Below are 12,960 nucleotides of genomic sequence, written 5' to 3' on the forward strand. Positions count from 1 at the left end.
TTTGGGAAGACCTTTATCTCTCCGGCTGCATATTTTTTCTGTTTAGCACACTGAAGATATCATGCCAATCCTTTCTGGCCTGCCAAGTTTCAAAAGAGAGATCAGTCACGAGTCTTATAGGTCTCCCTTTATATGTGAGGGCACGTTTATGCCTTGATGCTTTCAGAATTTTCTCTTTATCCTTGTATTTTGCCAGTTTCACTATGATATGTCGTGCAGAAGATGGATTCAAGTTACATCTGAAGGGAGTTCTCTGTGCCTCTTGGATTTCAATGCCTTTTTCCTTCCCCAGTTCAGGGAAGTTCTCAGCTATAATTTCTCTTCCTCCTCTGGGATACCAATTATGCGTATATTATTTCTTTTTAGTGTATCACTTAGTTCTCTAATTTTCCCCTCATACTCCTGGATTTTTTTATCTCTCTTTCTCTCAGCTTCCTCTTTTTCCATAACTTTATCTTCTAGTTCACCTATTCTCTCCTCTGCCTCTTCAATCCGAGCTGTTGTCATTTCCATTTTGTTTTGCATTTCGTTTAAAGCACTTTTCAGCTCCTCGTGACTGTTCCTTAGTCCCTTGATCTCTGTAGCAAGAGATTCACTGCTGTCCTCTATACTGTTTTCAAGCCCAGCGATTAATTTTATGACTATTATTCTAAATTCACTTTCTGTTATATTATTTAAATCCTTTTTGATCAGTTCATTAGCTGTTGTTATTTCCTGGAGATTCTTCTGAGGGGAATTCTTCCGTTTGGTCATTTTGGATAGTCCCTGGAGTGGTGAGGACCTGCAGGGCACTTCCCCTGTGCTGTGGTGTATAACTGGAGTTGGTGGGCAGGGCCGCAGTCAGACCTGATGTCTGCCCCCAGCCCGCAGCCTGGGCCACAGTCAGACTGGTGTGTGCCTTCTCTTCCCCTCTCCTAGGGGCGGGATTCACTGTGGGGTGGCGTGGCCTGTCTGGGGTACTTGCACACTGCCAGGCTTGTGGTGCTGGGGATCTGGCGTATTAGCTGGGGTGGGTAGGCAAGGTGCATGGGGGCAGGAGGGGCAGGCTTAGCTCGCTTCTCCTTAGGTGATCCACTTCAGGAGGGGCCCTGTGGCAGCGGGAGGGAGTCAGATCCGCTGCGGGAGGTTTGGCTCCGCAGGAGCACAGAGTTGGGTGTTTGCGCGGAGAGAGCAAGTTCCCTGGCAGGAACTGGTTCCCTTTGGGATTTTGGCTGGGGGATGGGTGGGGGAGATGGCGCTGGCAAGCGCCTTTGTTCCCCACCAAACTGAGCTCTGCCTTCCGGGGGCTCAGCAGCTCTCCCTCCCTTTGTCCTCCAGCCTTCCGGCTTTCTGAGCAGAGCTGTTAACTTATGACCTCCCAGACACTAAGTCGCGCTTGCTGTCAGAACACAGTCTGTCTGGCCCCTCCGCTTTTGCCAGCCAGACTCGGGGGCTCTGCTTGGCCGGCGAGCCGCCCCTCTGCCCCGGCTCCCTCCCGCCGGTCTGTGGAGCGCGCCGGTCCGTGGAGCCTCGCCGCCCTTCCTACCCTCTTCCGTGGGCCTCTCGTCTGCGCTTGGCTCCGGAGACTCCATTCTGCTAATCCTCTGGTGATTTTCTGGGTTATTTAGGCAGGTGTAGGTGGAATGTAAGTGATCAGCAGGACGCGTGGTGAGCCCAGCGTCCTCTTACGCCGCCATCTTCCCTCTTCCCCAGGAGCTTTGCGTAGCCCCAGACGTTCTGCAGTCTTGCTCTCAAGCGCTGGCAAACCTTTCCATCTTTAGAAGGAGTTCCAGATTCAATGACAGTGCTAGTTCAGATTGCTGGCAACAACAGTAAGAGTCTAGCAAGTGCTTTCCTTCCAGTCCATTCCCATTTGTATAGAATAGGGTTACACAGATAGATAACTAGTAGGCTATCTGGACCACTGGGCAACACAACTGCAGTCATTGTCAGTTCCAATTTTGCAAGATGGGGTCAAAGTATAATCCATACCAAATGATCTTAGAAATTCTGCCATAAAGATTTAAAGGTATAACTGGTTTCTTATGGATCATCCCTTGTTCTGACAGGCACTGTTGTAGTCCTGGTCCTAAAACCACTTTATCAAGTAGGAAAAAAATTTGAAGTGGTGTGTGAAAGGACTGAATAGCTGTGTAGTATCTCCCCTATCCTTACATCCCTAGGTCCTCTACAGAAGTAGAGACTCTACAATTGGGACCATTCTTTGCTTGCCCTCATGTTGGATGTGAGCACATATTCATAAAAGTATGTAAAGCGTTCATGCTTTTTTCTCTCATCACTTTTTTTATTGTGACATTCACATACCATAAAAATAACACTTTAAAATATTTAATTGCTTTCCAAAATCAGAGACCCCACTAAAAAGGAGAACTATAGATCAATTTCCCTGATGAACATGGATGCAAAAATCCTCAACAAGATATTAGCCAACCGGATCCAACAATACATTAAAAAAAATTATTCACCACAACCAAGTGGGATTTATACCTGGGATGCAGGGCTGGTTCAATATCCACAAAACAACGTGATTCATCACATCAATAAAAGAAAAGACAAGAACCATATGATCCTCTCAATAGATGCAGAGAAAGCATTTGACAAAATACAGCCTCCTTCCTTGATAAAAACCTTCAAGAAAGTAGGGATAGAAGGAGCATACCTTGAGATCATAAAGGCCATATATGAACGACCCAATGATAGTATCATCCTTAATGGGGAAAAACTGAGAGCTTTCCTCCTAAGGTCAGGAACAAGACAGGGATGTCCACTCTCGCCACTGTTATTCAACATAGTATTGGAAGCCTTAGCCTCTGCAATCAGACAACACAAAAAAATAAAAGGCATCCAAATTGGCCAGGAGGAGGTCAAACTTTCACTCTTTGCAGATGACATGATACTCTATATGGAACACCCAAAAAATTCCACCAAAAACTACTAGAATTGATTCATGAATTCAGCAAAGTTGCAGGATATAAAATCAATGCACAGAAATTGATTCCATTCCTATACACGAACAATGAAGCGACAGAAAGAGAAATCAAGGAATTGATCCCATTTACAGCTGCACAAAAAAATTGTAAAATACCTAGGAATAAATCTAACCAAAGAGGTGAAAAATCTATACACTGAAAACTATAGAAAGCTCATGAAAGAAATTGAAGAAGACACCAAAAAATGGAAAAAGATTCCATGTTCCTGGATAGGAAGAACAAATATTGTTAAAATGTTGATACTACCCCAAACAATCTACACATTCAATGTAATCCCTATCAAAGTAACACCAGCATTCTTCACAAAGCTAGAACAAACAGTCCTAAAAGTTGTATGGAACCAGAAAAGACCCCGAATAGCCAAAGCAATCTTGGAAAAGAAAACCAAAGCAGGAGGCACCACAATCCCAGACTTTAAGCTATACTACAAAGCCATAATCATCAAGACAGTATGGTACTGGCACAAGAACAGACACTCAGTTCAATGGACCAGAATAGAGAACCCAGAAATGGACCCACAAACGTATGAGCAACTAATCTTTGACAAAGCAGGAAAGAATAGCCAATGGAATAAAGACACTCTCTTCAGAAAGTGGTGCTGGGAAAACTGGACAGCGACATGCAGAAGAATGAACCTGGACCACTTTCTTACACCATACACAAAAATATACTCAAAATGGACAGAAGACTTCAATGTAAGACAGAAAGCCGTCAAAATCCTCAAGGAGAAAGCAGGCAAAAACTTCTTTGATCTTGGCCGCAGCAACTTCTTAACACGTCTGTGGAGGCAAGGGAAACAAAAGCAAACATGGAACTATTGGGACCTCATTAAAATAAAAACCTTCTTCACAGCAAAGGAAACAATCAAGAAAGCTAAAAGGCAACCTAGAGAATTGGAGAAGATATTTGCAAATGACATATCAAATAAAGGGTTAGTATTCAAAATCTATCAAGAACATAGCAAACTCAACACCCAAAAAACAAATAATCCAGTCAAGAAGTGGGCAAAAGACATGAGTCCACTTCTCCAAAGAAGACATCCAGATGGCCAACTGACACATGAAAAAATGCTCAACATCACTCATCATCAGGGAAATACAAATCAAAACCACAATGAGATACCACCTCGCACCTGTTAGAACGGCTAACATTAACAAGTCAGGCAAAAACATATGTTGGCGAGGATGCGGAGAAAGAGGATCTCTTTTGCACTGCTGGTGGGAATGCAAACTGGTGCAGCCACTCTGGAAAACAGTATGGAGGTTCCTCAAAAGATTAAAAATACGACCCAGCAATTGCACTACTAGGTATTTATCCAAGTGATACAGGTATACTGTTTTGAAGGGGCACATGCACCCCAGTGTTTTAGCAGCACTATCAACAATAGCCAAAGTATGGAAAGAACCCAATTGTCCATCGATGGATGAATGGATAAAGAAGATGTGGTATATATATATACAATGGAGTATTACTTGACAATCAAATAGAATCAAATCTTGCCATTTGCAACTACATGGACGGAACTGGAGGGTATTATGCTAAGCAAAATTAATCAGTCAGAGAGAGACAAAAATCATATAACTTCACTTATTTGAGGACTTTAAGATACAGAACAGATGAACACAAGGGAAGGGAAGCAAAAATAATATAAAAATAGTGAACATAACATGAGAAACTCTTTTAAAAGGGAGAACAAACAGTTCTGCCACTTTTGGGAGGCGGGATGGGCTAAATGGGTAATGGGCATTACGGAATCTCCTGAAATAATTGTTGCACTGTACGCTAACTTGGTTGTAAATTTTAAAAATTAAATTAAATTAATAAAATAAAATAAAATATTTAATCTTTTTAAATATATTCACAACATTGAGCAACCAGCACAATCTAATTCAAGAATATATTTATTATCACAGTAAGAAAATCTGTATTCATTAGTAGTCACTCTCCATTCTGCCTCCCTCAGTCTCTGGCAATCACTAGTTTACCTTCTCTTTCAATGGATTTTCTTATTCTCAACATTTGATATAAATGTAATCGTACAATATGTAATGCATTTTCAGTTTATTTTTATGTATGGTGTAAGGAAAGTGTTCAACGTTATTCCTTTGCAGTTGTCTCAGTGCCATTTACAAAAGAGACTATTCATTCCCCATTGTATTGTCTTGAACCAATTGACTATAAATGTAAGAGTATATTTATGGACTCGCAATTCTGTTTTATTGTTGTATATGTTTATCCTTATGCTAGTTTTGATTACTGTAGCTTTATAGTAAGTTTTGATATCAGGAAGTATGAGTTCTACTTTGTGATTTATCAGGATTGTTTTGGCTACTTGCGGTCCCTTGAAATTCCTTATGAATTTTAGTTTCTGAAAAATGAGCCACTGGGATTTTTTAAATAGGAATTGCACTGAATCTGAAGGTCACTTTGAGTAATATTGACATCTTAACAATATTGTCTTTCAACCCAGAAACATGAGATGTCTTTCCGTTTACTTCTGTTTTCTTTAATTTCCTTCAGCAATGCTTTGTAGTTTTCAGTATACAAGTCTTCTACCTCCTTGATTAAATTTATCCCTAAGTATTTTTTCATTTTGATGCTATTCTAAATGAAATTCTTTCATTAATTTTCTTTTAGATTGTTCATTGTGACTGTGTAGCTATAATAGATTTTCTGTACTGATCTTATATCCTGCAACTTTGCAGAATTTATTAGCTCTAAAACTTTTTGTGTGTGTTTTCTTTAGGATTTTATATATAAAATACCATGTTATCTGCATATAGAGATAGTTTTAGTTATTCCCGTCCAACTTGAATGAATTTTCTTCCTTTTTTGCCTACTTTCTGTGACTAGAAATTGCATTACAATATTGAAAGACATGCGGAAAGCTGGCATCTTTGTTTTGGTCATTTTATTGCCAAGAATATTAGAATTTTATCTTTGAGTATCATTATAAAATGTACACCTGTTCATCTCTCTTAAAATGTTTTGTTTAGAGTTTATTTTGATTGGAATTTTGATTGGAATATTCCACTTCCAGGGAATATGGCAGGGTAGGAAGGCCCTAAACTAATATTATCCCATGGATACAACTAGATGACATTGCATCAGAGCAAACAACCCAGAAAAGGACCCAAAGACTGGCTGAACAAACGCCACAACAAAATGTAGGTAAGAGGCCATATTAAAGCAGGTAGGAAGGGTGAACACTTGGTGGGAACCTAAAACCCATGGGGCTGACCACCAGAAGGAGGGAGCTGTGGGTTCAGAGAATGGTGAGAAACAGACTAGTACACTGGGGAGCCTACAAAGGGAAGGGAAATCCCCACAGCATTTGACTTTGAAAATCAGAGGGGCTGAATTTCATGAATGCTTACAACTAGTGGGACTTAAAGCCTGGAATTTTAAAAATCAGTGGGCTTTCCTGTGAGAGAGCCCAGAGTGCTCTAGGATCTGAGCCCTTGGTGCTAAAGAGAAAAACACAGCAAACAGTCTGTGGAGATACAGCTTGGAAGCAGCAGTTTGAAAGTTGCCCGGGGCTTATGGGAGGGAGAGTTAGTTACTAATCTCAGAGTTTGCTCAGTAACTTTACCAGGCACACAGGATCTGACAGGTGCTGATTCTCTCCCCTACCTGTCACTATAAACACACAGCCACCTGCAGGAACCAACGCTGCACCAGCACTTACTACCTCACTTGCTTACACTGTGCTCTGCCCCCTTCAGCCAGACTTGCCTCAGTCCTGGTACTTTGGATACCCTCTCCCAGAAGACTCACACAATCTTTGAAAACACTGCTCCTCCTGACCTCCCATGGAGGACAAGCACACCTTGTTAAAAGTGCACACCTTGCCCACACATGCTTTGTAGAGCAGCCCAGCCAGGTCAACATGGTGGCTGGCACATCCCTTATGGAAGAATACTGAAGCCCACAGCTTGTGGCATTGTGGAGTTATTTTTAGAGAGTGTATTTTAAGCCCTGGGAAAGTGAATGGGGCAATTCCTGAAATGTCAGAGGTATTCTAGTCTCAAGGCTGTCGAACTCGATAGCACTATGAGATCCAGAGCCCCATGATTCCCCAGGAGCCTGTTAGGGAACAGACCCATTATAATTGCCTAGCAGTCCTTGAAACTGTACATCTTCCCTGCATGTTTTCATGTAAACACCAGATGTGTGTTTGGTCTATGTCTGGGGTTCTTTGTGGTTTCCTCCCATGCTTAGACATTGTTTGATGTTTATATCTGGCAAACAAGAAATAAAGACTATATGCAGTTTGCTGCTGCTGCTGTTGTTTCACTGGCATAGGCAGCCCTGCACATCCTCTCAGTCTAAGTGTCTGGGAACCTTTTCTTCAGTATGTGGCCACATGGCATTGTGCCCCTGCCCAACTTTGCACACTTTGAGAAGTGCCCCTGCTGGCTCTGCAAGCTTTGTGGAGCTCCTCCTCCTGCTGGAAGAGGACTAGGGCTACCTAGTTAAAAGTGTACATCTGGCCCACTACTTTCAAGAGCAAGAAACATAGTTGACTTTACTAACACAAATATAAAGAGGTAGGCAAAATGAGGATACAGAAGAATATGTCACAAAAAAGGACAGGACAAAACGACAGCAAGAGACCTAAGTGAAAAAAACATAAGTAAAGTGTCTGATAGAGAATTTAAAGTAATGTTATAATGATATTCACTGGATTTGAGAAGAGTAGAGAACATCAGTGAGACCTTAAGAAAGAGAGAGAAAACATAAAAAAAAGAACCAGAGAGGAAGAACACAATAAATGAAATTAAAAATACACTTAATGGAGTATATAGCAGACTGGAAGAAACATAAGAATGAATTAATGAACTAGAACACAGAGTAATGTAAAGTAATAAAGCTGAAAAAAATGACAAAAAAGAATTATGCAAAATGAGAATAGACTTAGGGAACGTGGTGACTGAAGCAAGCATAATAACATTTTCATTATGGGGATCCCAGAAGAAGAGAGAAAAAAAAGGGGAGGAAAATTTACTTGAAGAAATAATAGCTGAAAACACCCCTAATCTAGCAAAAGAAACAGATATCCAGGTCCAGGAGGCACAGAGATCCCCCAACAGAAATCAACCAAAGGAGGTCCACACCAAGACATGTAGTAATCAAAATGGAAAAAGTAGTGATAAAAAAAATTTAAAGAAGCAAGAGAAAAGAAAACAGTTAGATACAAGGGAAACCCCATAAGGTTATAAACAGATTTTTCAGCAGAAACTTAGCAAGCCAGAAAAGAGTGACATGATATATTAAAAGTTCTGAAAGGGAAAATCTGCAGCCACCAAGGCTGTCATTCAGAACAAAATAAGATACAGAGTTTCTCAAACAAAAGCAAAAGGAGTTCATGACCAGCTTTCCATGAAATATTCAAGGGGACTCTTTGAGTGGAAAGGAAAGACCAAAGTGACTATGTAAAATAGGAAACACAAAAGCAGTAAAAACAAGTATTTCTATAAAAAGTCATTCAATGTATTCACAAAATAAAAGGGTGGAAAATATGACACCAAACACCTAAAATGTGTGTGGGGAGGGAGAAGTAAAGCATGGGTTCAAACTTAAACAATGGTCAACTTAATATAGACTGCTATATGCAGAAGTTGTATACAAAACTAATGGTAACCACAAATAAAAAAACACTATTTGCTGGAGAGACATTATTTTTAGCATTGTATATTCTTTCCTGCTTCATCAAAGATTAATTGATCATATGGTTGTGGTTTCATTTCTGCATTTCCATTCGGTTCTATTGATTTATGTGTCTATTTTTGTGCCAGTATCATATTGTTTTGATCACTTAGCTTTGTAATATAATTTGAAGTCTGGAATTGTGATGCCTCTAGCTCTGTTTTTCTTTTTCAAGATTGCTTCAACTATTTGGGATCTTTTGATATTCCATACAAATTTTAAGATTGTTTGTTTAGTTCTGTGAAAAAATGCTGGTGATATTTTGATAGGGATTGCATTAAATGTGTAGATTTCTTTGTGTAGTGTACACATTTTAACAATATTTGTTCTTCCAATCCATAAGCATGGAATGTTTTTCCATTTCTTAGGTATCTTATGATTTTTGGTGTAATTGTCAATGGGATTGATTCCTTGATTTCTCTTTCTGCTGTTTCATTATTGGTGTATGAAAATGCAAAACAGATTCCTGTATGATCATTTTGTATGCTGTGACTTTATTGAATTTGTATATCAGTTCTAGCACTTTTTGGTCTTTTCAGTTTTCTATACAGGGTATCATGTTGTCTGCAAATAGTGACAGTTTGATTTCTTCCTTGTCAATTTGGATGCCTTTTGTTCATTTTTCTTGTTGATTGCTCTGGCTAGGACTTCCAGTACTATGTTAAATAGTAATGGTGATAGTGGACATCCTTGTCTGATTCCTGACCTTAGGGGGAAAGCTTTCAGTTGTTCACCCTTGAGTACGATGTTAGCTATGGGTGTTTCATATATGGCCTTTATTATATTGATGTATGTTCCGTCTAAACCTACTTGGTTGTGGGATTTTATCATGAATGGATGTTATACTTTTGTCAAATGCTTTTTCTGTGTCTATTGAAATGGTCGTATTTTTTATCCTTTCTTTTATTGATGTGACATATCACACTGATTAATATGCAAATACTGAACCACACTTGCAACCTAGGAATAAATCCTACTTGATTGTGGTGAATTATTTTTTTAATGTCTTGTTGGATCCAGTTTGGTAACATTTTGTTGAGGATTTTTGCATGTAAATTCATCAGAGATATTGGCCTATAGTATTCTTTTTTTGTAGTGTATTTATCTGGTTTTGGTATCAGCATAATGCAGGCCTCTCATAGAATGAATTTGCAAGTTATACTTCCTCTTGTATTTTTTGGACTATTTTGAGAATAGATATTAACCCTTATTTCAATGTTTGGTAGAATTCACCTGTGAAGCAATTTGATCCTGTAGTTTTGTTTCTTGGGGGTTTTTTGATTAGTGATTCAAGCCCATTGCTGGTAACTGTTCAAATTTTCTATTTCTTACTGATTCAAGTTTTGGAGGTTATATGTTTCTAGGAATTTATCCATTTTTTCTAGGTTGTCCAATTTGTTGGCATATAGTTTTTCATAATATTCTCTTATAATTGTATTTCTATGGTGTCAGTTTTCATTTCTCCTCTTTTTTTATTTGCTCATTTGCATCTTCTTCCTCTCGCTTTTTTTTTGATGAGTCTGGCTAAATATGTATTGATTTCGTTCACCTTTTCAAAGAAGTAGCTCCTGGTGTAATTGATTTGTTTTATTGGTTTTTTTAAGTCTCTATTTTGCTTATTTCTGCTTTAATCTTTATTATTTCCTTTATTCTACTGGTTTTAGGTTTTGTTGGTCCCTCTTTTCTAGCTCCTTCATGTGTAAGTTTTGGTTGTTTGAGATTTTTCTTGTTTCTTGAGGTAGGCCTGTTATGCAAAAATTCCATCATAGAATAGCTTTTGCTGCATCCCAATGATTTTGGACCAGTGTTTCTTTCTTCTTTATTTGTCTACATGTATTTTTATTTTTTTAATTTTTATTTTAGAGGGAGAGAGAGAGCACGAGTGGGGAAGAGTAGCAAAGAGAGAGTGAGAGAGAATCTCAAGCGGGCTTCTCACTCACTGTGGAGCCGGATGCGGGCCCGATTCTACAACTCTAGGATCATGACTGGAGCTGAAATGAAGAGTTGGACGCTCAACTGACTGAATCACCCAGGTGCCCCTGTCTCCATGTATTTTTTAAATTTCCTCTTTGATTTCTTGGTTGTCCCATTTATTGTTTAGTAGCATGTTATTTAACATTCATGTATTTGCACTCTTTCCAGATTTTTTCTTATGGGGTTGATTTCTAGCTTCATAGCATTGTGGTCAGGAAGGATGCATGGAATTAATTTGATCTCTATAAATTTGTTGAGACTTGTTTTGTGTCCTATTATGCAATCTATTCTGGAGAATGTTCCACGAGCACTTGTCAAGAATGTGTATGCTGCTGTTTTAGGGTTGAATGTTCTGGAATTATCTGTTGAATCTATCTGGTCCAATGTGTCATTAAAAATTACTGTTTCTTTGTTTATTGTGTGCTTGGATGATCAATCCATTGTTGTAAGTGGGGTGTTAAAGTCCCCTGCTATTATTGTATTACTATTGATGATTTCCTTTATGTTTGTTATTGATGGCTTTAAGAATTTGGGTGTTCCAATGTTGGGTGCATAAATATTTACAATTGTTATGTCTTCTTGTTGGATTGTCCACTTTGGGATTCTATAGTGTCTTTCTTTGTCTTTTGTTATAGTCTTTGTTGTAAGAACTATTTTGTCTGATATAAGTATTGTTACCCTGGCTTTTTTTCACATCCATTTGCATGGTAAATGTTTCTCCATCTCCTCACTTTCAATCTATATGTATCTTTACATTCCAAATGAGTCACTTGTAGGCAGCAAATAGGGGTCCTGTTTTTTATTCATGCAATCACACTATGTGTTTTTTTTTCTTTGTAGTTTCAAGTCTTTACTTAAATTACAGTTTGGAAAAATATGATGTAATATTAATTTCAGAAGTAAAATTTAATGATTTATCATATACATATAACACCCAGGATGCATCACAACAAGGCCTGCCTTAATACCCATCACCCATTTACCCCATCCCCTGCCTACCCCCCCTCCAGAAACCCTCAGTTTATTGTCTATAGTTAAGAGTCTCTTTTATGGTTTTCCACTCTTTTTTTTTAGCCCTATGTTCACCTGTTTTGTTTCTTAAATTCCACAAATGAATGAAAGCATATGGTATTTGTCTTTCTCTGACTGACTTATTTTGCTTAGCATAATGCAGTCTAGCTCCACCCATGTCATTGAAAATGGCAAGATTTCATTATTTTTGATGGCTGATAATATTCCATTGTGTGTGTGTGTGTGTGTGTATGTGTGTGTGTGTACAAACACACCACACCACATCTTCTGTATCCATTCATCAGTTGATGGATATTTGGGTTCTTTCCATAATTTGCCTACTGTTGAAAATGCTGCTATAAACATCACGGTGCATGTTTCCCTTTGAGTCAGTATTTTTGTATCCTTTGGGTAAATACCTAGTAGTGCATTTGCTGAAACTTAGGATAGTTTTATTTTAAAATTTTTTGGAATATTGTTTTCCTGACTGGCTGCACCACTTTGCATTCCCAACGACAGTGAAATAGGGCTCCCCTTTCTCTGCATCCTCGCCAACATCTGTTTGTTCGTTATTAATTTTAGCCATATTGACAGGTGTGATTTGATATGTCATTGAAGTATGATTTGTATTTTCCTGATGATGAATGATGTTGAGCATATTTCCATGTGTCTGTTAGTGATCTGAATGTCTTTGGAAAAATATCTATTCATGACTTATGCCCATTTTTAAACTGGATTATTTGAGTATTGAGTTTTATAAGTTCTTCATATATTTTGGATATTAACCCTTTATCAGATATATCAGTTGTAAATATCTTCTCCCATTCTAAAGATTGCCTTTTAGTCTTGCTAATTGTTTTCTTCACCATGCAAAGGTTTTTTTTATCTTGATTGGGTCCCAATAGTTCATTATTGCTTTTGTTTCCCTTTCCTCAAGAGATGAGTGTAGTACGCATTTGCTATGGCTGATATCAAAGCAGTTACTGCCTGTGTTCTCCTCTAAGATTTTAATGGTTTCCTGTTTCACATTTAGGTCTTTCATCCGTTTTGAACATATTTTTGTGTATGGTGTAAGAAAGTGTTCCAGTTTCATTCTTTTACATGTTGCTGTCCAGTTGTCCCAACACCATTTGCTGAAGATTCTGTCTCTTTTCCATTGTACATTCATTCCTGCTTTGTTGAAGACTAGTTGACCATATAGTTGTGAGTCCATTTCTGGATTTTCTATTCTGTTCCATTGATCTTTGTCTGTGTTAGTGCCAGTACCATACAGTCT

The 12,960-nt window shown here is 38.6% G+C and overlaps 1 protein-coding gene across 3 annotated transcripts in view; it reads left to right on the plus strand.

The window, feature by feature from the left end:
* UPRT (uracil phosphoribosyltransferase homolog) overlaps positions 1–12,960 on the plus strand; it is a 99,936-nt gene that overhangs the window by 63,787 nt on the left and 23,189 nt on the right. The window contains exon 7 of one of the 3 annotated variants that reach the window (XM_042974078.1): positions 6,031–6,870. The exons of the other annotated variants lie outside the window; for them this stretch is intronic. Within the exon in view, the coding sequence (XP_042830012.1) occupies positions 6,031–6,047 (17 nt within the window). The 3' untranslated portion in view covers positions 6,048–6,870. Of the gene's footprint in view, positions 1–6,030; positions 6,871–12,960 lie in introns of those variants that run through there. 3 annotated transcript variants of the gene reach the window in all.

This window comes from Panthera tigris, chromosome X (genome assembly GCF_018350195.1).
Source record: "Panthera tigris isolate Pti1 chromosome X, P.tigris_Pti1_mat1.1, whole genome shotgun sequence".
Lineage (NCBI taxonomy): Eukaryota > Metazoa > Chordata > Mammalia > Carnivora > Felidae > Panthera > Panthera tigris.